The following is a 25,308-nucleotide window of genomic DNA, read 5'->3' as shown; positions in this document are numbered from 1 at the left end:
AAAGATGGACCAAATTCAGCACAGCCACATTGAAGTAAGAGGATTGAAGCTTCACATTGCTCAAATTGGAACTGGTATGACTTTCTGTCTCTCCTACTTCTTTCTCACATTGATGTAGTAAAATCACCACCGTTGATCCTAATGTGATAATATGATTAGGATCGACGGTGGTGATTCTACTACATGGGTTCCCTGAAATATGGTACACGTGGCGTCATCAGATGGTTGCTTTATCAAATGCTGGTTTTAAAGCCATTGCACCTGATTTCCGAGGCTATGGTCTCTCCGACCAACCCACTAATCCTAAAACGGCGACGTTTAAGGATCTTGTCGATGATCTCCTTGGAATTGTCGACCACCTAGCCATCTCTAAGGTCTCTTTCTTACTCCCTCCGTATCTTTTTTAAATGAAATGTTTTAACTTTTGAATTACTCCATATTTACGTAATTCACTTTGACCGGTAGCAAGATTAGCACAATCTTATCTTAAAACTATAATTCATTGTCACATCAGTTATTAGGTTATTTTTTTAATTTATAATTATATTAATACTCCTTAAGACTCGATCAAATTTACAACTTTATCCCTAAATTCACTTAAAACTTCTCATACTATATATTATTGTTATTTTTTTATTTTAATTTTTTACTCTTAGTAATAATAAACAAAAATATAATAGGGCCCACACTCAAGTATTAAGTTAAGTCTTGAATTTTTAAGACTCAACTTGAAACTTAGTTAAGATTTCTCAAGAAAAATGGGATCAAACAGAGAGTCTTTTCTTTAGACTCAAGATGATGAATGATGATGTCATGTGGAGTTTTAAGACTCGGGGCTAATCTTGCTCAAATATTATTGATCTATACATAAGAAAATATATTGTTTTATGAATATTTGTTGAAATCATCTCAATAAATAGATTATTAATATTTAATTGTTATAATTTTTATTTATTGATAATCAAGGATATTATCTATTAAAGATTCCACTTAAAAATACGAATGAAGAACTTCATTGTTTTTAACGATTTATGATAAATTCATGTCGAGACGAATTCAATAACATTCCACATGCTAAGATTTTGATCTTTATAATACTTTATTATTATAGTCAAAGTTTTTAAAAGTTGATCACAAAAGTCAAAGTGTAACAATTTAAAAAAAAAAAAAAAAAAAAAAAACTTAAGGTGTATGAGCTTTTTGGCAATATAAATCTAATATATATATATATATATATATATATATATATATATATATATATATATATATATATATATATATATATATATATATATATATATATATATATATATATATATATATATATATATATATATATATATATATATATATATATAAAAAGGGACGCATGATTTAATTTTTTCAGCGCGTCATGTAGGATAATAAATTTTAGTGGCAGACAATTAAATACAAGATTATTAATTTTTTTTAGAATTAAATAATTTAAACGACACGTAAGCAAAATTGGAGAATGAGATTTTCCAGTTTAAATTAATTAAATAGAAAATATTATCTTTTGATGTCAGGAATTTTATCTTAATATATATATATATATATATATATATATATATATATATAAAGGGGAGTTTTTTCCTGAGTTTTAGAGAGCCACGTAAGATTTAATTTTTTCAGTGCGCCATGTAAGATAACAAATTTTATTGGTAGCCAATTAAATGCGAGATTATTAATTTCTTTTAGAATTAAATAATTTAAATGACACGTAAGCAAAATTGGCGAATGAGATTTACTAGTTTGAATTAATTAAATAGAAATTATCTTTTGATATCAGGAATTTTATCTAAATATATAACAAATTTTAGCACATAAATATATGTATAAAAAAAATATTTTATAAAATTCAAACAAACTGTACATCGCACGGACTTCATCTAGTTATTATAATTTAACAATTTAATATGGGTTAATATAGAGAGATGGTGTTTTAAAGGCCTGTTATTACTCCTACTTATTTTTTAAAAAATAAACTAGTTTTTAGCCCGGGTTCATTATATAATAATATATTTTTGACAAGAAGAAAAGGGATTTCATTAATGAAAGATAGCCAAACGGCACTTACAAATAATTCCTTGGAAATCTAAAATTCCAATATAAGTACAAATCACCTTAAAACTAGTTACATCGCAGATTCGATCGACGATTGCCTTAATAAAAAACTTCATCTGAAACAATACAATCTGTGAGTTAGCTCTAATTCGGCTTGAGATCCACGGATGGGTAGTTGTTTGGGTGAAGAAACTCATATGGCCTTCTAGATACTTTCGGAGACGATGAAACCCTAAATCTTCAATTTTTGCCACAAGAACAAACAAAAAACATAAGCCTAATTGAATAAACCCCATCATAAAGATGAGATCCATTTATTGAAAGCAATTAAAAAGTTTTTTGGGCTTACCACCAGTGGAAGCCCTTACAAAAATTTACAATTGAGATCAGAAAAAAAGAGATGGAAGAGAAGAGAAAAAAGGAGAAGTGTGAAGGAAAACCTTCAAAAGAGCAGAAAAAATCTAGCAATTGAGGCTAGAAAAACTCTCCCAAGGAGAAAACCTAGATAAAAATGTATTACCTACAATGTTGATTGGCATATATAATAATATATATTGAAAATGAGCTTTTATACATAGTAATAAAATTATGTGATGAAATATAAATATAGATGCCTATTATAGTACTCATATTATTTAAAATATATTTTTTTCAATCACTCTTGAACATTAATAGATATTTTGGGATACATAAATAAAAAATTAGCTATAGGTTTTTACTTATGTATGAGCAAATAAATTACAAAAATTAGATTATTTTTTATATTATGTATAAAATTAAACATTAAATCTTCAAGTTTATGAATATGGTTAAGCTTTTTGAACAAAACATTGTAGACATAAAATGTATTATTGTTGTAGTGGTTAAAGTTAAAGTGTAATTCTGTTGATTGTTTCACTAATTGTAAATGAATAAATGATGTGTGAATGATAATTGTTAATATTTTTCCTTTTTAGAATGGATTTAGTTGGAAGATTCTTTGTTATATAAATTATTATAAGGAAATTTGATGTAGGTTGAGAGATGGCACAGATGGGGTTTATACACTTTAGTCTTTAGATTGACGAGAAAGCCCCAGTTAATCTCTGGGTGACTTGATTGTCATCTCTTGTTGACTTGATTTGAAGTAAAAGTTGAAGTAATATTATGTGTGCATTTTGAAGTGGCTTACCCACATATTATGCCTTAGACCATATTCTAAACTTGTGGTTGAATTAACTCTTTCGCTTAGTAGTAGTCAAAGTGGTTCTGAAATTCATACTCTAGGAACCGTGTGCATCACCTACAATTTTAACTCCGATGGTCATTAGGCATTAGTACATGAGCCAAATTGAAGCGTTATTCTTCTTCTATTCATCAAAAGGACTAGCTAATTGCTATCGTGAGCAGTTTCCAGGGCTTTTGAAATGCCCTCGTACCATTTGAAGCACTTGGATGCAATGTGAGGTCTCCATAGGATGTTCTACATTCACAAACTTTCTGTACTAAGCTTGATGCTACCAGCAACTCTGGTTTCTGACAAATGTTTCCAGGCATTTCTGATAGCCAAGGATTTCGGTGTAAGACCTGCATACCTATTTGCACTTCATCACCCTGACCGCGTTGTGGGAGTAATCACATTGGGAGTACCGTATGCTCCTCCAGCTCCATCAACCATTTATAGACATCTACCAGAAGGTTTTGCTATAGACTACCAGTTCACATAATATTTGCAATAAAGAACAGAGAAAACAGAGGCAAATAGGCTAAAGTTGGGATCTTTGATTGATAAAAAATGCAAAAAAACAGTAACAATGGAGAAGAAAGCTTCTACCTTGGAGGCTACACTACTACTACTCTACGGCTACAAGATTACTTCATTCAACATACCAAAACACTGTTACATTGCTCTCCCTATTTATACTCAGAATCTGCCCTGATCCCAATACCCTAGCATTCCTCAACTTGTCCTTTTGTGACAGAAGAATAACAGCTCTTTTCACCACACCTCATAGTGGGAAATCATCTAGTTTGTCTTTTTGCTACTTGCTACAGCATTGGCTACTGGCCCTGCTCTTTGTCTTGTTGCTTCTTGCGCCTTCTTGCATACACTTGTATAGGTGCCTCAACCCGATTCATAGCATTACTCCCCTCTCGGACATTCACCTTGTCCTCAAGGTGGAAAGATGGAAAACGAAGGTTAATGCTGTCAAAATCCTCCCAAGTGGCTTCAAAGTCAGGTAAGCCTTGCCACTTGAGCAAGACTTCAGTGCTAGGCTTGCCCTTGTCCACTGTCTGTCGTACCCCCAAAACTTCCTCAGGCACTGCTACCAACTCCAAGTCTGCTGTGATTTGCTCAGGAATTGTGGGATTGACTGGAGCATCTCCCACCTTCTTCTTCAACTGAGATACATGAAAAACCGAGTGCACCCTGCTGTTCTCAGGCAATTTCAGACGATAAGCCACCCTTCCAATGCGTTGCAACACTTCAAATGGGCCATGAAAATGTGCAGACAGCTTCTCAAATGGTCGCCTCGCTAGTGACTGCTGCCTATAAGGCTGCAATTTTAGGTACACCCACTCTCCCGGCTCAAACTCCACATCTCTTCTCTGACCATCCTCATTTTCTTTCATTAATTGCTGTGCACGATTGATGTTCATGCGCAACTCATCTAGCATCAAATCTCTCTCCCTAAGCCCATCCTCCAAACTCTTCACCATGGTTGCTCCCTCGGACACTCTCCAAACCTTGGGTGGATCCCTCCCGTAAACTACCTTGAACGGAGTCATCTTGGTTGAGGTGTGTGGTGAGGTATTGTATGCATATTCAGCCCATGGAAGCCACTGTGCCCAAGATTTAGGTTGACTAGCCACAAAACATCGAAGGTAAGTCTCAAGGCATTTGTTGACCACTTCCGTTTGACCATCGGTTTGTGGGTGGTATGAAGTGTTGCGTTTGAGATGTGTTCCCTGTAAACGAAAAAGTTCCTGCCAGAAATTGCTCATGAATACCTTGTCACGATCGGATACAATAGAGGAGGGAAAACCATGTAAACGAACCACTCCCTTAATGAAGATGTCAGCCACCTTCATCGCGTTGAATGGGTGTTTAAGCCCAAAGAAATGGTTGTACTTAGACAACCTGTCCACGACCACCAATATCACATTAACCCCCTTGGATAGAGGAAGACCCTCTATAAAATCCATAGAAAGGTCTTACTCTGCTGGCATACTTCACATTGACTCACATACTCCCCCACTCTCTTGCGCATTCCAGACCAAAACCAGTCAGTTGCTAATCGGAGATATGTTTTCACCTCACCATCGTGCCCTGCAGTTGGGGTATTGTGATATTCGTGCAATAATTTCGGAATGAATCTGGAAGTTTTTGGCACTACAACTCTTCCCTTGTACAGTACCCTTCCCCCAACCAGCGAAAACCCTTTACACCCCTCAATCCCTTCTGCTAGCTTCTTCCTGATCTCCAGCAACCACGGGTCTTGGGCTATCTCTTGCTCTAACTCAGCCCACTCTACTCCCTGTGAAGAAATTAGAGCCCCAAATTGGATGGCTCCCCCACCTTTACGAGACAAGGCATCAACAACTCTATTTGAAGACCCGGGTTTATATTGAATTTCGAAGTCCATACCCATTAACTTGCGCATCCACTTCTGATACTCACTTCCCACTTCTCTTTGCTGCGTCAAAAATCGCAAACTCTGCTGATCAGTTCGTATGATGAACTTCCTGCCAAGGAGATAATGCCTCCACTTCATCACGGCTAAGCTAATAGCCATTAACTCCTTCTCATATTCGCCTGATTTCTCACCCCAAGCAACTTGCTAAAATACGCCACGGGCTTCCCCCCTTGCATCATCACTGCCCCCAAACCATACCCAGAAGCATCGGTTTCGATTATGAACTCAAGCTCGAAATTGGGCATTGCCAGGACAGGGGATGTTGTCATAGCAGCCTTGAGTTGCTTAAAGGCATTGGCAGCCTCTGTATTCCACCCAAAACAGTCCTTCTTAAGTTGGGAAGTTAACGGGGCTGCAATTTGGGCATAGTGGGCTACGAACTTCCTGTAGTATCCCGTGAGTCCCAAAAATCCCCGTAATTCCTTCAAATTCCTCGGCTCTTCCCACTCAACAATCGCCTTCACCTTCTCCAAATCCATTGATACCCCTCTCTCCGAAATTACATGTCCTAAATAGGCTACTTCCCGCCTCCCAAACTCACATTTCTTCCAATTTGCATACAAGCTATGTTTTGCCAAAGTCTCCAAGACCACCCTCACGTGCTCCTTGTGCTCACTCTCCTCTCTACTATACACAAGGATGTCATCAAAGAAGACTAATACGAACTTCCTCAAGTATGGTTTGAAGATCTCATTCATTAGAGATTGGAAAGTGGCCGGGGCGTTAGTCAAGCCGAAAGGCATTACGAGGAATTCGTAATGCCCCTCATGAGTACGAAAAGCGGTTTTGTGCACATCTTCCGGTTTCACCCTTATTTGGTGATACCCCGATTTCAAATCCAACTTGGAAAACCACCTTGCCCCATGAAGCTCATCAAGTAGCTCATCGATGATTGGAATTGGAAATTTGTCCGGAACGGTTTCCTTGTTCAATGCCCTGTAATCTACACAAAAGCGCCAACTTCCATCTTTTTTCTTCACCAAAATTACAGGGCTTGAGAACGGGCTGGTGGAAGGTCGGATGATCTTTGCTTGCAACATCTCATGGATCAAACGTTCAATTTCGTCCTTCTGAATCTGTGGGTAACGATACGGTCTTACACTGACCGGGTCGCTGCCACCTTTTAGCACAATCGAATGCTCATGATCCCTTTTTGGGGGTAACCTTTCTGGCATCTCAAACACACTATGATACTCTTGCAACAACCCTGTCAAAAATTCTGGAATTTCTTTCTCTCCAATCCCCTCCAACTGCTCCCCTGTTCCGGCCTTCTCCATCCTACTCAACTCAATCCAAATTCCTTGTCCCTCCTTGCTAGGGATGGCAATTCAATCCGGATCCGACCCTACTCCGCCCCGATCCGAGGCAAAAAATCCGCTCCGAGTCCGAGAAAAAATTAATCCGAGTTTGACTCCGATAAAATAATCCGAATCCGAATCGGAGGAGGGTCGGAGTCGGATCCTACAAAAAATCCGAGAAAAAAATCCGACTCCGGCGGATGTCCGACTCCGACTCCGACTCCGAGATAATCCGACCCGTAATCCGACTCCGACTCCGACTTATATACAATTTTTTTTGGGATTTGTGTAATTGTGTACTCTAACTTATATATATATATATATATATATATATATATATATATTTATTTATTTATTTATTTTGCATTTATATATATATATATATATGTATATGTATATATATATGTATATATACATATATATATATTTATTTTGCGTCACATACTCACATTATATGATTCATCAATCATCAATCGATAGTATACTAAAAGTCTAAAAGACACACCAACAATGAGTCAATGATACAATTTAGTTGCGTCAAACAATATAAACACAATTTAGTTACGTCACATTATATACTAAAAGACACATCAACAATGACACGTGTCATTTCCTGCCTTCCTGGTGTGTCCCTTATATTTTAATTTTTTTATAAAAAAAATCAATATTTAAAACTTTAAGTTTTTACTAATTCACAAAAACATAAACATAAACATATATGTGATATATCTTTAAAGTTATTAATTCAGCTTTATATCGATAAAGTCAATCACTAATTCACAAAAACATAAACATAAACATATATGTGGTTTCCTTAAAGTTATTAATTCAGCTTCATATCTATAAAGTCAATCATGTGCTCAATCAACAGAGACCAATCAATACTCAATAGTTAATTCTTGATCAAAAGTTTTAAACATTTACTAATTCATAGTAACACAAACTATTTATAATTATTAATTGTACTTTATATCTATATAATTATTAATTGTACTTTATATCTATAAAGTCAATCACTCCATCAATGGAATATAATGTTAATCGATTCATAGTTTAGTCTTGATCAAATGTTTAAACTTTTTTAATAATTCATAGTAAGTCAATACTCAATAGCACACTCAAATACTCAATCGGTCTAAATTCTAAACTTTTTACTAATTCACAGTTACACAATCATAGTTAAAGCTATTAATTCACTATTATATTTATAAAGTCAATCACTCAATCAGCGAAGTATAATGTTAATCGATCTTTATTCCAAACAATTAACTACGCAGTAAATTACAATAACACAAACATTGTTAATCGGTCAAAATTATAAACTTTTTACTAATTCACGGTTACTAATTCTATTTTATATCTATAAAGTCGATCACTCAATCAACGAAGTATAATGTTGATCGATCAATAGTTGATTAGGATAGTTTTCAACAATGTGGACTACCTTGATTCACGAGATCTATTCTTAAACCTTACCTCTAAATCTCTAATGACTATTACTCCATACTTTATTAGACCAAATTTTTTTTTTCTTGAATATTAGACCAATTTGATATATAATGACATAATAATTTAGTTGCACAATTTTAAAATTATGTTCTTGTTACACAATTAATATTTGTAATGTGTAAAATATAAGACATTCTTTTTAATGTAAAAGTTAGATTTAAATGAACAAATTATTTAAAATTATGTTCTTGTTACACAATTAATATTTGTAATGTGTAAAATATAAGACATTCTTTTTTATGTAAAAGTTAGATTTAAATGAACAAATTATGTATTTTTTTCAAATTAAAATATCTAATTCTAATTTTGTAGTCTAAGTGGTCTTTTGTCTAAAAACCCTAGATCACCCCTCACCCTTTCTTTCACAGTTTCACGCAGCCAGCCGCCCAGCCCACATTCTCAATTTCTCACGCAGTTCAGCCTTTCACGCAGCCAGCTAATTGTTCAGCACGCAGTTCAGCTCTTCACGGCGGCGCGTCTCCACGTCAACCACCTTATCGTCACCGCTCTCAGACCGATGCAGCGCAGCACCGTCAACAAGTCAAGTATATTTTCATTTTTTTTAATTTTTTTTATATTCTGAAATCGAATTATTTGCTCGATTAAATGTGTTGTTTGCTTGATTATTTGCTCGATTATGTGTATTGTTTGCTCGAATATTTTGAAATCGAATAGTTTGCTTGATTTTTTTTTGATTTTTAATTTATTTTGCTCGATTTTTGGTTGTGTATTATGCTCGAATTTTTTTGAATTCTTTTTTTATTCTGCTCGATTTTTGGTTGTGTTATGTGTATTGTGCTCGATGTTTTTGATTTTTTTTTTATTCTGCTCGATTTTTGGTTGGGACAGAGTAGGGGTCACCATGATCGTACTGCTCTGATACCAATTGCTATAGACTACCAGTTCACACAATATTTGCAATAAAGAACAGAGAAAACAGAGGCAAATAGGCTAAAGTTGGGATCTTTGATTGATAAAAAATGTAAATAACAGTAACAATGGAGAAGAAAGCTTCTACCTTGGAGGCTACACTACTACTACTCTACGGCTACAAGATTACTTCATTCAACATACCAAAACACTGTTACATTGCTCTCCCTATTTATACTCAGAATCTGCCCTGATACCCTAGCATTCCTCAACTTGTCCTTTTGTGACAGAAGAATAACAGCTCTTTTCACCACACCTCATAGTGGGAAATCATCTAGTTTGTCTTTTTGCTACTTGCTACAGCATTGGCTGCTGGCCCTGCTCTTTGTCTTGTTGCTTCTTGCGCCTTCTTGCATACACTTGTATAGGTGCCTCAACCCGATTCATAGCAGGTTTCTACATCTCCAGATGGCAGGTACAAAATCCTTATCTTTCACCACTCCATCATCTATTTTTTAACCCTATGTTTCTAAGGAGTTTACTTTCGATTTAAAAAAAAAAAAATTGCCTTCCTAATATCAGGAAGTTGGAAGAGCAGAAGCTGATTTTGGCCGCTTTGATGCGAAAACATTAGTGAGAAAGATCTACACCATGTTCTCCAGGAGCGAAATACCAATAGCTGATGAAAACCAAGAGATAATGGATTTGGTTGGACCGGAAACTCCTCTTCCCCCTTGGTTTTCCGAGGAAGACCTTGCAAATTATGGATCTTTGTATGAAAATTCTGGATTCCAGACTGCTCTGCAAGTTCCTTACAGGTAGTGATTTCTTGGTATTAATCATGGTTCGTTTGTATGGTTTTTTTTAGGATGAAAGTGCAACCAAATGCCTTGATTGTCACAGCTTAATAAGTACTGTAGTTTAGTGAGTTTACGGTGAATGTAATATTGATTCCAGGTCACTGAATGAGGAGTTTGACATACAAGATCCTGTACTAAAGCTTCCTGTGTTGATGATCATGGGTGGAAAAGATTACAGTCTCAAGTTTCCAGGGGTGCAAGACTACATCAATAGCGGGAAGGTTAAAGAGTTTGCCCCAGCATCCGAGGTTGTATTCTTGCCTGAAGGTACTCATTTTGCTCATGAACAGCTTCCTGAAGTGATTAACAAGCTGATCGTCGACTTCCTGTGTAGCCATGCTAAGGAAACATGATAAAGAGAAGTAATTAGCTTTGTGGGTAAAACTCCCATTCTATGTTTTATTGCGAAACTTGTCTTTTTTACGTATTAAATAGATCTTTGCTGAAGAAGATGCCCTTCTGAAGAGACTTTCTCAGGGGTTAATCTGCATGTTGATTACAAAATATTTGATATTTCGAATCATATCCTATCAGCCCTCATCATAGCAGTTTGTTGTCAAATTTAATGGAATATGAAGTATTAGATATGCTATATACTATATACTATGCCATTTCAGGTAATTCTCAGCCTTCAGAAATAGTACACTGGAAAAATTATACCCCGTCGTAAATTTAGAGAAACAAGTCCTCATTGAAGTCAATGCAAAGTCCTCAACTGCTGACGGAATTGCTAGCAGTGTAAGGAGACCAGTAGGGGTGATGAGCAAGAGCAGGAGCGGAGCAGTGATGCTGAGTCGTTAACACATTGTTGTGCTGGGAAGGGAGTGATCAAGGGACATGAGAGAAAATGGGGGAAGGAAGCCTTTTCTATTATTCTCGGTTAAACTATGATCTATTATTAGTTAGGTAATGTGACATCAATACAAACCAAAACATAATTGACGTAATCCTTGATATAGAGAGCAAGAATAAATTGCGTAATACACAAAAGAGATGAAAGCAATACGAGGCTACAAGGGCAAGGAGAGCAATTACACATTACAACTTTTGATTATAGGCATTGCCATCATCTTTGTATACACTATAAGCTATCCTCATCCTCAACACAAGGTGGGATATAGAGCTAAGACTTTGCTGTGAAATAAAAGAATTACAAGAGCGCCAAAAATACAGAAACCTGAAGGTAAAATAAAAAAGAAAAAAAAGTGTGGCTAATGACTAAATCATAAACTACAATTTTCAACCTCGGTTGACCATTAAACATCGATTTTTCTTCTGTGCTATTTTGGGGTTATGCTATCCCAAAAGGATCCTAAGAGCAAGGGCACCAGTTAATCAACCAAGACTAAGATATTATCGACCAATAAAAACAGAGAAATCTGTACACAACCCTGTTCTTTCGCTTTTTAAGGCAGTCTACATGATTCAATTACTTCACTCACGGTTCTATGGGTCTCTGGTGAGATCATGTTCAATGTCAGATGAAACGTCTGGAAAAAAAGATAAAAACAAGTCAGATTAGTGTGTCAATTTATCACTAAAAGGGTTGTAAAGCTAAACGAATGGCTACAGGAAAAGAGAGGAAGCAAATTCCATGAGTTTGTTTAGTCAGAAAAATCATGGTACGACATTAAATACTGTTACTGACTTACTGTAAAACATCTGTTGCTCTCAGCTAATGTCCTGAACTAATTAAATTGAACTAGCCTTTTGGCCCGTTCAATGCACGGGTTGTTACTTGAGTTAAATATTTTCATAAATAGGTATGCTTTACAAAAGTTGAAACTTTTGATATTATATACGAAGTAATTGTTTCATTGCTAAAACTTAAAAGAAAAAAAAAAAAGTGTCAAAGTAGAGCTGTGAAAGAAGATGAAGGAATTTGGTTAGGTATAAATACATGAAGATTGTGGGATATGAAATGACATATTAGTTTAAGTTATATTTTAAGTCTAGGAGATGAAAAGACAATTTTTATTATAATTCATATGTTTATATAATGTGTACTAACTATAGTGGAAATGAAACATTTCATTTTCTTCCTTGAATTTGCAAGTTATAGAATGCATAAAGACTTAAACAAAAATATCAAAGGAGGTGACATGTGGCGCATGGGGTAATGCGTAACTTGTGATGACATGTGTCCTCTGAAAAATGTGGTTTGTGTTTTTGAATACTAAGTATAGATATAGATATAGATTTCACTCCTTCAAACAAAAATAAAATGGAATAACATTATATTGAGTGCATCAACTTACCACAAATCTCTCCAGCACAGGTACAAGAATTTTCAAGCTGTGATCCGGTAGATAATTCGCAATAGCACTGCGTATGCTTTTGCTGGTTATATCAAAGAAATGTTTTCAATACTAGGAACTAAGAGAAGAAGCATAATCATAGGATATATACAAAGCAAAGGGAAGAAAAAAACCTCTCAGTTGAGAGAAATGCCAGCAGTAGTGCAGCGTATGCTTCTACAATCATCTTCTCAGCCTCTTTCTCCCCTTGCAAAACCACTTCTTCAGCATCCTGTGCACAACGGAGAAATATCCATGTTTAGCCATTATACATGACATCAACATTTTGACCACGAGTAATATGACTTCTGTCAATTTGAAATTTCTACATATCCACCATTTTGAATATAGCTAAATCATTTGCATCATGCCAGATGCTAGTGTTTGTTGCAAATTTGCACTTGCAAACAAACACACCCTTCCCATCTCCAAGAAAAAAAAATCTTCAAAAGCAATAAAAACACATTGTTATATATACTTATATAGGCTAAATGTATTGCATGGAAGACCTCACTAGTAATAATTTTTTGGTTCCCTTAGCAAATTATATACTGGTTCAACCCATGCCAACTCCCCACAAATTATTTTTGGTTCTGCCCCAGCCAACTCCCCAAAGGACAGCTTCCACAGTCGAATAATTGAAAGATAAGCAAAAGGGATGAGAACTAAAAATGGAAAAGCTTTATCACTCACCAAAGACTGAAGTTCTTCTTCGGCTGCTTCACCAGCTCCTCTATTAGCCAAAAATATAGAGCATAATAGCGGTATCACCCCAGTATGAACTTCAGACAGCCGACTTGAGCACTGTAACGAAACCTCAGCCGCTGCAAGCCGCGATCTGCAAAAAACATCATAACTTCAGCTTGAGGACGAAGGAGCTAGATACTGATAAATATTAAGTAAAACTTTGAAATGGCATACATCCACAAATAAAGATCTCCGCAGCGAAATGAATTTTGATCACAATTCATCAGACGTTTTTACAAACAGAAACTTAGTAAAGCAGTTCAGCAATCATCTAAATTTGGTGATAAATCTTCACTACTTTTGTGATGCACAAATTACAACATGAAATTAAATCTCCCCACACATATGAACACTCTAAAATTACTACTTCACAATTGACTTGAAAGCTGACAACCTTCCTTACAACCAAGCCTTGACCTTAATGGCTACAGTCCTACAGAAACCTCCAAAACCACATAGGAATACAATACTTCAGATAACTACACATTATTTCTTTAACCAGAAATGGGTCAAAAGGAAAAGTAAATCTAGTCCAATCAGCACATTCACATTTATCCATACATATCTTCCAAATATTTCTCATTAACAAGATATCTAGCAATCATAAAACTCAGAGGATACCGGAGTCCAGGACAGTACCAGATAAAGTTAGATACAGGCAACACATGGAATAAAAATGAAAGGAATTGTAAGCTTTCTCTCCAAATACCCACACTAAAAATATATCCTAACATCTCAAGGCAACAATGCAGCATATATTACATAACTTCCGATAAATAACATAACAAAGGTTCACATACAGTTTACTGAAATTAATTATTAGATGACCAACTAAGACAATCTTACGCTTGATAATACACAGCATTAGCATCAACAGAAACAAGGTGGGTGAAAGAAGAAGTAAAAACTAATAGCAGGAGTTTTCATTCTGACTAACCTGTTATCACCATTGTTCTCCACCATATTAACAAGCAAGCCCAGAATTGTAACAAGAAAGTCTAACTCTTGGTCATTTAGATGTACATCTGTCTGACTTTCAAGTTCCATAGTTGTACAAGCGAACAAGGTCTTCTCTTTTTTCTCACTAGAAGTAAAAACACTGAGTTTAGGGAAGTGTCTTGCTATCAAAGATGAGAGTGTTTCAAGCCCACCACAAGCAGCAATTTGCTCACAGCCAACAGCATTATCATTTGTCAGGTTCATAAGCACCTGTAAAAAATGTAGGGTCCATCTTGGCTTAAAATCCCATCTTACAAATATATACATGAAACAGCTGAATCCATAAACAGAAAATCCAAAGCAAGAGTCAAGTGCACAAGATATGACAGATTTTCTGGTCCTTGATTGGAGACCAGCCAAAATTCTAAAGAATCAGCAAGGCTGCACTCTCAAAAAAATGTAACTGATTTTTTTTTTTTTTAAAGAAACATTAACCTGGCACGAAGAAGAATTTAGAAGAGGATTTTCCAGGTGAAAGGCATACACAGAATATTGGGGAGATAAAACTTAAATCGTCGAGAACAGCATTGAAACAATGAATGACTGTTAAGATTGTAGGCATAGACTGAGCAACAAATCTTACCTTGATAGCAGTCAACAGGCAATCAGCAACAAGGCAAGAGATTTCTTTGTCAATAACAGTTGTACATGAAGTGTCACTTGAAATACGATTTCCCACGTTTTGTTCACCATTGCCAAAATCTTCTTGGCTTAACAAAGTTTGAGATACAAAGTCTTCCTGACTAAACATTGGCAGGGAGAAACATTCCTCCACAGTATCTTTAAATGATGGCCTTCTTTTTTGTTTGCGCTGTCCTCTATGCCTCCCTCGTAGCTTTTCCCACTTCGAGGGCGCAAGGTCCTCTTCATCAAATGCAAAAGGATCTTGACTGTCCTCAAGATCTATAAACATGTCATCATCTTCATCATATGGGCTTTTAGCAAGAGCCAGCTTTGTTTTTGAACTATGAGCGGTCACAGGTGCTCCAACACTATAGCTTTTTGATGTCTGACTGCATGAACCAGATCCAAAGGAACTAACTGCTTTCTCTAACAAACAATTTCCCACGCCAAACCCTGTTGTAGCTCCAGAATTTGATGATGACAATCGCTGGCTGCTCTGGGATGTACTCAAACCTGTATCCGAAGAGTACCTTCCTGAGCTACTACACTCTTGAGAGGAACGGAAGGAAAAAATCCCATTGCTGTCCACTGAAATATTAAAAATAAAATGAATAAGCCATAAAGAAAACTTATTAAAAGCGAATGTTCGATTAAAAAAAAAGGCAATTTCTATGGAAAAGGGAAACCCACATCAACTCATGTACACAGCTACGCTGATAACACAAGCCTAATTTTACAAGTTACCTCTATAGTTATTATGTTAAAGACAGACTGATCCCAAGAAATTAAGCAACTATTACGCTAAAGTCAGATTAAGCCCACAAAATTTAAAGTATATAGCAGCTACCTTTCTGATCTGCATTAAAATTAAATTCACGATAACGATCCGACCCATTTGAATGACTTGTAGGCATTTCAGGACTAGAGTTTGTGGAGGAAATTCTCAGCAGTGAGAGCTCTGCGCATGAATGGAAAACAAGAAACAATAGGTAAATCATATCGACATGGAAAGGCTGATACTTCAAGTGAAAGATTTTACCAAACTATAAAAAAAAAAATAAAAAATAAAAAAAAAATCGACATCACCAAGTTGTCAGATATACCTGAGAGAATATTGATGAAACTGATCATGAGTTTTACAAAGGATAAAGAAGAGCCTTGACCAGCAGCCAAGTTTCCTTTCAGTCCAAGCAAGTGACTCTGGAATTACAAAGTTTAAATTTAAGTGCAAGAGACTGGAAACTCAAGGATATTGAAAATTTAGGAGTATTTTTGTCTTCAATATATGAAAGAAGTAGCAGAGAAAATGAAAAGTAAACAGCGGTACATCATTTACCTGATTTTCCTTGCTCAAAAATGTTGAATTCTCCATAATCTTTAAACACTTCAAAAGCAGTGGCAGACTTTGTAGTTTGCCATGTTTCAACTTCCTTGTGGAAGCTGTAACATGCTCAATTGAATCCTGGAGGAGAATTTTAAGTCAAATTAACACAGCACAGCAAAACATATACGAAGTACAATAATTAAATCATGTAACAATTATTCTAACTAACTTAGCTAATAACTAGCTCACTGACCCACATCCTACTCCCGGCTCCCCAAACAGAAGGAACTACATTTAAGAACAAGGAATCTATTAAAACATGTTACCCATGCCGTCTCATTTTCAGCCAAGACATGTACTGACATACTATTCAATTACACTTTCCTTCTGCAGAATATGAAATCACCCTCTTCACGGGCTTTGTCAGCAAGTAAACAGTTAACCAGACACAAAGCCATTAAATCATAGCACACTTATTAGCTTCCAATTCATAATATTAACAAGCCAAACATAAACGAAAGAGGAAAAAAATTACAGTAACCCAACTATATAGTGAGAACTCCCATAATGTACTAAAATTCTCAAGGTACAGCCACATGCAACAAGGGTGTGATCATGAGTTGTGTAGACAAGTACAAAGGAAACAATAAGACACAAATGCGCACGCGCGGGCACACAAACACACACACACTTTTTACGCATTAGGATAATAGCATCTCAATGCACAACAAACCAAATGATGCAATAAACATACAAGCTCACACCTCCAAAGTGGAATGAAAATTTATTGCAAGCTCAAAGACTGCATCAAGTCCCCCCAGCTCTCGTAACTTTTCCTTGAAGTTGCCACCTGTTTTCCTTACTGTGCCAGAGGTATCTGAGTACACAAAAGAAGAAAAGCTATCAAAGATCATGGAAGAAGTTAAGAAAAGAATTCAATTGTAAAGAAGGTTGAGAAGTCTACCACAATGACAAAATACTACTATGCAGAAATGCTAAAATAGTAATGACAATGAAGTAAATAAGTATTTTGCTGTACTAGGTAAAATCTAGGATAAAGAACTGATATATGATTATAGGAACATAGTTTTCTACCTTTTTTCCTATCAAGTGTAGGATGATGTATACAAAGTTTATAATTTTAGATTGTGGATGGTTATGAATGTTTTTGGCTTATTAAAAAATAGTTTTTTTTTTTTTTTTTTTTTTTTTTTTTTTTTTTTTTTTTTTATTTTTTTTTTATTTTTTTTTTTTTACTTAGGGGGAAGAGGGGGGGGGGGGGGGAGGGGCACAAATAGCTCTGACTTTTCACTAATTAACAAGCCCCGAATATTGCAAAATACAGAAACACAGGTAGAATCTTCTCCTGTCAAATAAATTATACTCTTTCATGCCTTTTAATGTTGATTTTGTTAATGTATTTTACCAAAATCCCGTGTACAAAATATATAGGTTCCATAATAAGATGGGAGAAGCTAAAACAAAGGAATATTGGCCAAAGAGGGAAGAAAGTTCCACATAGGAGTCACTTTGAGACATTCACCCCCATACAATTCCCACAAGAAAAAATAGAACACATGGACGAACAAATATTTTGTGCCACGTAGAAAGCTTCATCAATAACCAAACAGCTAGTAATAGGTGAGAGTTGAGAAGACAAGCAGAAGATTTCTTCCTCAAGGAAAAAGGAGTAATGCAGATTGGAAAGCCTCAGCTAGATGAGAATGAATAGACCCAAATTTATAAGTAATGATGAGCAAAATAAAATAAGGTTGGGTAGCCAGGACATGACTCAAACTAAATAAAATGTAACATATCCTAATTCTTTAAGTTGAGTGCTTAAAAATATTAGAGACAAAAAATTTATATGACAATGCATGTATAAAAAAATTATTACGCTTTACCTTCAATTGAAATTGAAGACAAGCAAGCCTTTTCAAGAGTCAACAAAGATACCCAGTTTGGATTCAACTCTGGCCTAGAAAAGTCATCATTCTCAGCATTGCTAGCCTTCAAGTCCTTGCAGCTAACAAAAGTCTCCAAAACCTTTTGGATTATTGTAGAAGAGCTTGAATCAGCTTTCTTTGTCATATCCTGCGACAGAAGCAAATCCTTCCGCAGCGCAAGAAGTTTCTGGCTGATGCTTGGTGCTTTTTCAGGAGCAGTTTCAGCAACTACTGGTTTCAACAACTTAAGCAGAAATCGAACGGATGGAAATGAATCCAAAAGGTAACTGTCCTGACCCTAAAATAACAAATATCAAAACTGAAATACTTAAGTATCAATAACTTAAAAATATTTAGAAGAGAGAGAGAGAGAGAACAGCTCATCATCAATTTTATAATTCCCCAACTAATATCAATACAAGTAGCAAACGTTATTGAAATTAGAGAAAAGCTTTTTTTTATATACAGAAACTTTACAAGGCAACTGGAAATCCTGTACAAGGGCACTTAAAGCTAGCAGAAATGAACACAAGATGAAAGCAGGACCAAGAATACGTCCAACTCAATCTCACGACCATTTTAAAACAATCACAAAGATGACATCTAAATCGATTGTATTAGTGACAAGGGGGGGAAAAAGGCTTTGCTGGTGTATGATTTTGAGAAGTAAATTATAAAACCCATTCTACGTATACGACCTACTAATTAACTTGTATCAGAAATGAAGTGCAATCAAATATACTTAAAGATTAGGACTGCAATATCATCCTATCCAACATGACCCAGTAATGCAACCTAAACCTTACTCGTGCAGTGGCTCACAGATTAATTAACAAATCCAGATTATCAACGCCTTACCCACAAAAAACACATACACATATATTGGGAGGGTATCTGAAGATAAGAGTAACAGCAAGCTAATTGATGACTCGACAACCTAGAAAATCTATAGTTCGATAATTCTGGACGTGAGCAAAAACCAGGCAATATTACTCAACATGCATACTCATCATGCTTTGAGTGTAATATGGTGCAGTCTGCAATGAACAAGCGACCTCCACCCACTGTTTTGGCCTACAGCAGACGACACAAGGGGCAACAGCAACAGACCACCAACAACAACAAACCATGGCCAATGCAAGGAGGGGCAGGGGACCGTTAGAGTGCAGGGGACAAGCAGCTTTAGCTAATTGTTGTTACTAGCTTAAAGTAGTAAGAAGACAAAAGTAGTACTTGTAGTAATGAAGGCTTTATTGCCAATTCTATGTATGTCATGCAAGTAGGAAGGCATCCAGAAAATTATTAATATGTAGTCTAAATAGTAGTGGTCTAGCAAGTAGGAAGGCATCCAGAAAATTATTTGTATTGACATTGGAGAGTCATGGCCTAAAGCCATGTTCGTTTTACACAAGCTTTAAGCTAATACGATTACAACCTTCCGGCTAATTCTATCTTTACTTTGAGTGAACACGTTAGTCCGTTGCACAGTCCAACATATGCAACTTTAACCCTATACATGCATAAATTACACAGGCATACAAGAACGGGCAGAGAAACCAAGCCCCTAGATAGCATAAAAAATAAGTTCAAAACTACCATTCCAAATATAAGTTATAAGAGTAACATCAATATAATAGAGTTGAGTCAGCAAATAAAATATAGATTGAGAACGGCTACATTCAAAGTTCAACCACAAAAAAGATTTAAGAGCAGAGTTTAAATAGATTCCAGCAATTACTTACATCACTTGTCAGTATATAAAACAGAGTCGCAGCAGCCAGATTGCTTGGTGAATCATCAAGGCTTAAATTCAAGATTGTATCAATAATAGTCTTTGCCATGCTGAAAAATATAACAACAAAGTAACATATCGTAAACCATGAGGAGGCTGTGTTGATAATGAGGTGAAGCAATTGTAATGAATGGTAAATAAATCTTTAATGGACGTAATACTGGCATACATACAGAAAAGTAAACCAAAAAAATATCTTACAAACAAAAAGAACCACCGCCTTTGTCTATGTACTTTACTGGCATACTTGGTAAATGGTACAACCGTACAAGTTCATTTATTAAGAGGATGGTAATGACTATTTCGTATTTGACTAACAAAATTGTGGCATAACTTAAGAAATCCCATGTGCTTCATGAATCATAATGCATCTACCTACTATGTAGAGATTTTATTCATTGGTTATCGTTAACATAAAATGTACCTGAGGATATGGGTGTGAGTTGTAAAGAAATAAAGAAAATCAATGAAAAATGGGAATACTCTATAGTCTGTACTTGTCTACTTAATAGCAGATAATAAGTACTGCAAACATCTAAAAAAACAACATTGTATGAAATATTAAATAAAATACACAAAACTTACAACCATTGCTTTAGTTTATGAGTTAAAACCTAATATCACACAAACCGCAAGTTCATCCCAGCGCTTGACCTAAATCAAAACCACAAGCACTTGCATCTGACTCAAAAATGTTGAGCAAGGTTATGTCAATTTAACTATTTGTTGAAGACACTCAACTCCATACTATGGCTCATTCTTTCAAGATCATTCCAGCATCAGAACCAACAGCAATACAAGTTTGAAAAGCTAACTATGCATAGCTCAATATCCCAATTAATAAACACTATTCTCTTCAAACAGCTTTCTGCCACATAGATGACAATCTTTAACCATCAAACTAGATAACAGTTAGCAAGATGAACCCACAAGATAGCAGCATAATTCAATATAACATCAAGATAGCCTATCATATGTTGTGACTTCCACTAAATCTCGTCTACTTAAGCTTAATTTTGAAGCATTTAAACAAACAGCCTACTTCATAGCTTTCCAATGTGATGTGCAAAATAATAAGGTTCCTCAATAGGTCAATCGTGAGCCATCTAATCTTTATATTAATTAATCCTTCTATCTCAGCTCAAGGTTAACATTTACCCAAAAAGGAATTTTCCTCTGTGGTTTTTAAGTTGGGACTCACATTCACCCACCCACTTTTTTTTCTCTCCACTTTTTCTTTTTCCTTAGTTTTCATACCCTAGATTAATGTTCACTTAAACTCCTTGCCCAGGGAATCTAGGACTAATGGAGAGCAACAACTTTAGCAAATCACCTATGAGTGCATCTTCACCTCTCACCTTTCGATTATTCACCTCGTGTCTTCTAAGCTCTAACAATTGCTAAGAGCGCACTAAGACAATACACATATGATAAATGTATCAAGAGTTTCAATTTATTGCCAAACTCAAAATGTTCAGCATTGTTCAATATAGGATACAAAATATAGCTCTCATAAGCAAAATGACAATTCAGTATGGTTTGATCTTAAGCGAATCACCAACATACAAACTAAGAGTCTGTACCATTCACAGGACTAATATAAACTCCAAAGCAAATCCTATATTCTAATTTGTTCCAAAGTAGTTCTCTTCCTGTTTGTTTTGAAGCAAACTCACAATTTCCCTACAAACTGTACTGAAATTTAATCTTCCTTAGTTGACAGTAGTGCAATAACTATAGAAGTAATGCTATACAATCCCCAAACTCATATGACATACCCAACTCGAAACAATATAACACCACATATGACATACCCAATTCAAAACAACGAAAATTAGACAAATTAAGACCAAAATTAAATTGATAATTCATTCATTCATACCCTTGAGCTTTAAGAAGACGGCGTTGATGAGGAGACCCACAAACATTCAACAAAGACAGCAAACTCGCCCGCCGAACCCTAACCCCTTGCCCTCTCTTCAACCCATCCAATGCAAAATCAACCTCATCCACACACTCCATCATCTCCCCATACTCCTGCGTCTCCATCAAAGTTGCCGTTGTCGCCGTCATCGTCGTTGTCACCGTATTCCGCCTCGATACCGCCTTTTCTTTCTCAATCTCTCTCCTCCCATCATTCAACTTCCTCGCTTTCTCTCTCCTCCCTTTCTCAGGCGCCAGAAGCTGCAACGACGCCACTGAGCTACTGTTCTCACTCTCTGAGTTAACCCATCGAGTCGAATCTTGGGATGAAAATGTAAAACCCCCAATTTCTTGAGGGCTTTCTTGGAATAGCGAATACGACGTTGATGTTGATGTTGTTGTTGTTGTTTCCCTAAAAGTAAAAGGGTCGTCTTCTTCTTCTTCTTCCTCCATTAAAACGTCGTCTTCAAAGGATAAATCTGATAAACTTCTCCCGATCTTCCGCCGCCCGTATGTTCTCACAATCATCTCTTTTTTGATGAATTAATTTGAAAATTGGGGAAATTAATTTCCAAGAATTTGAATCCTTTTCAATTTTTTGATGAATTTGAAATTCAACGGCTCCAAAATTGGGGGTTTTTCAGAGAGTAGAAGAAGATCTTTGAGCTGTTTTTCGAAGGTGAGAGGAGAGAGAAAATGAGGATTTGGTTTCCGGAGATTTTTTTTTCTACTTTTTGGAGTTTTGGGTGAATTTGAAAATGGCGTCTCGTAATTCCGATTTTACCCCTAAAAGTTTGATGAAATTACATTGATTTTTGTACTACTATTGTTGGGAGTAGGGGTAGTTGAGGTAATTTTGAAAAAAGGGTTGGGCGTTAAATTACCCGTTGACGTTGGGTTGAAATTGAAATTTAACCGTACGATTTAGGGTGAGATTTATTTTTTTATTTTTTCAATTTTTTTTTTATTTTTGTTTTAAAGGAAATTCAAGTTAATCTCGGTAATAAACTTGGTTAGTTTATCACATGGCATTTCTGTAATAATATTGCATCGATTTTTGCAAACATCCAATAAAAAACGAGGTCAGGGGCCCACGTTTGTCAACTGCCATGTAAAAGCAAAGTAACGGTAAAACATTCGTTTCCCCAACGTTAACCCCAACACCTTAGCCATTAACTCAAGGTGAGTTAACTAATCAGTTAAAAATGAGAAAGTCAGAAAGTTAGAGAAAGTCATCCACTTTCCTCTCTTCAACTTTCCTTTCAACCCTCCATGGCTAGAGTAGCCTACATTCCCAGTAGTAGAGAGGAGTTCAACAATGCATTTGGTTATCACAACAAATTTTCCCCAAAATTAAAAATAAACAAAAGGAGCAAATTATTATGAATAATGTATAATCATACCGTATAGTCATACCGCCACCTCCATTATCCTGCACAAGTTTCCCACCAACACACTCCCTATCATCACCATTAAAAACAATTCATACAATTACCAACAACATATAGTCATATACTATGTTGTAAGTATGTAACAATGAACACACTCAGAAAACACAGTTACTAAAATCCTAAATAGATGTTTTCAGTTCTAATTTTAGGGAAAATTACTCAAATTGACCTCCCATTTTGATTCCCAATCAAACAACAACAACAAGTGCAACTATCAACAAATTGATTCAAATACCTTTTCAAGATCGCCGAAGCGAAAAAGCGAAACAATCACCGTAACGAAAATTGACCATCCCCAATCACACTACAGATCGACAACAAACCTAGACCAAGGAGATCCCCAATTCGGCAAGTCGATTAATTAATTCGTGGAAAAACAGTTTAAAAAACAGAGAAAGCGTGCATCGAAAAGAGTTTCCTGAAGCAATCGAGCATTGAAGAGGTTTCCTGAATTCACGGATATTACTTGGAAAAACTGACACAAGTTAACTATGGTTAACTCTAGGGACATAACGTTGTTTGATATTGGGTCAACATGCAAAATTCTGAGTTACAAGCTGTTTACCAAAGCACCCCTGACTTATGATGTGAAAAGACCTAAAAAAGTAGTTGGAAAGGTATATAGATTTAATTCTGACGAGAAAATCTTCATGAATGCTCTCTTTCTCTCATATTTCTCCTATTTCTTATCTCATACTCATTCATATCTTTCTTGCTCAGCTCCAACCTTAGTGTTCCCTCTTCCTCCCTTGATTTGAATATTTTAGTAATCTTAATTACCTCTACTCCTCATTTATCCTACGGAGCATTTAATAAGCTCTTTTAAATATTCTTTTTTTTTTATCTGAATTGTAATTCATCCTATTTAGTAATCTTTTCGTATCCTTTTATGAATTTGCAAACTTTATAACCAATTAGCTCCTTAAACAACCTAACATAAAATATTTTAATAATGTACTTTGTATATAACTAAATAATAAATTTTCTCAAAAAAAAAAAAAAAAACTAAATAATAAATAATTTTAAAAATCTCTTTGATAATTTGGCCCGCACATTAAACATCCTAGCACTATTTTGAGTACTTTCTATTACGAGTACTATGTACTCCGTAATTGTTTGCAACCAAAAGTGTGCATGACTTTGGATTAGTCCGTGAATTTTTAATTTGCATTGGCATATGAGGTCAAACATCATTGATAGTCCAAAGTTTCATGTGGAATTTCGTGGGATGTCTGTTAGAGAAACTAACTCAAATGTCCTTCGCAATAAATTCATAGGCATACCAAAAATTGAAAACAATCGTTTCAACACAATCACTAAAACTTTATAATCGGATACAAAATTGTTGAAAATTGTTAAAACTTTAACCTTCATTTAGAAATGTCAGATGCCGCAGCTTGTGCTTAAGCAAATTATTCAACACATTATAAATACTACCATGTCTATATAAAGTCACAAACCACCCATCAAAATTGAGAATTGTCTATAAATAAAAATTGCAAATACAAAGCAACCATCAAAACTGAGAATTGGAGCAATAATTATCTGAGTAAAGAGTGAATCCAGTGAACAATTCTTTATATATGTGGACCACGCATTTTATACATATACAAACTACTAAGAGCAAACACAATGGTTGCCCACAACCATTGTGGTTATTGCTTATTTTAATAGTTTCTACATCTTCCACCTCACCTATAACCACTCTTATACCCATTTAATAACCAATGCCTCCCAATAGTTAACCATAACTTTTTGGTTATACATTTTCTCTCTCCTACTTTTACCCAACCCCACCACACAATATCACTCTTAAATCCTATCATATATAAATAATGCACTTGGTAATAATCAATTAAAATTAATAATTATTATTAGCATACATTAATTAAATAAAATGACTTAT

General features: G+C 35.4%; 2 protein-coding genes across 2 annotated transcripts; one reads left to right on the top strand and one right to left on the bottom strand.

Moving 5' to 3' along the window:
- Positions 1-4: 4 nt before the first annotated feature.
- On the top strand, positions 5-10,736 carry LOC145579431 (epoxide hydrolase 3-like). Its single transcript, XM_081636680.1, has 6 exons — positions 5-74; positions 160-374; positions 3,618-3,762; positions 9,892-9,914; positions 10,022-10,257; positions 10,397-10,736. The coding sequence occupies exons 1-6, from the start codon at positions 5-7 to the stop codon at positions 10,650-10,652; spliced, it is 945 nt and encodes a 314-aa protein (XP_081492806.1). The 3' UTR covers positions 10,653-10,736.
- Positions 10,737-11,322: 586 nt separating this feature from the next.
- LOC145577416 (wings apart-like protein 2) lies at positions 11,323-22,603 on the bottom strand. The gene is made up of 13 exons (XM_081634840.1): positions 21,911-22,603; positions 19,979-20,078; positions 18,195-18,534; positions 17,055-17,167; positions 16,303-16,428; positions 16,070-16,166; positions 15,814-15,924; positions 14,926-15,554; positions 14,281-14,552; positions 13,290-13,434; positions 12,731-12,828; positions 12,558-12,639; positions 11,323-11,789 (listed from the first exon to the last, which is right to left on the bottom strand). Exons 1-13 carry the CDS (start codon positions 22,477-22,479, stop codon positions 11,706-11,708), a joined length of 2,766 nt encoding a protein of 921 aa, XP_081490966.1. The 5' UTR covers positions 22,480-22,603; the 3' UTR covers positions 11,323-11,705.
- Between the last annotated feature and the right edge of the window lie 2,705 nt (positions 22,604-25,308).

This window comes from Chenopodium album, chromosome 14 (assembly GCF_948465745.1).
Source record: "Chenopodium album chromosome 14, dcCheAlbu1.1, whole genome shotgun sequence".
Classification (NCBI taxonomy): Eukaryota; Viridiplantae; Streptophyta; class Magnoliopsida; order Caryophyllales; family Amaranthaceae; genus Chenopodium; species Chenopodium album.
Note: the sequence above shows the minus strand (reverse complement) of the source record. Positions and strands in the feature narration are given on the sequence as shown.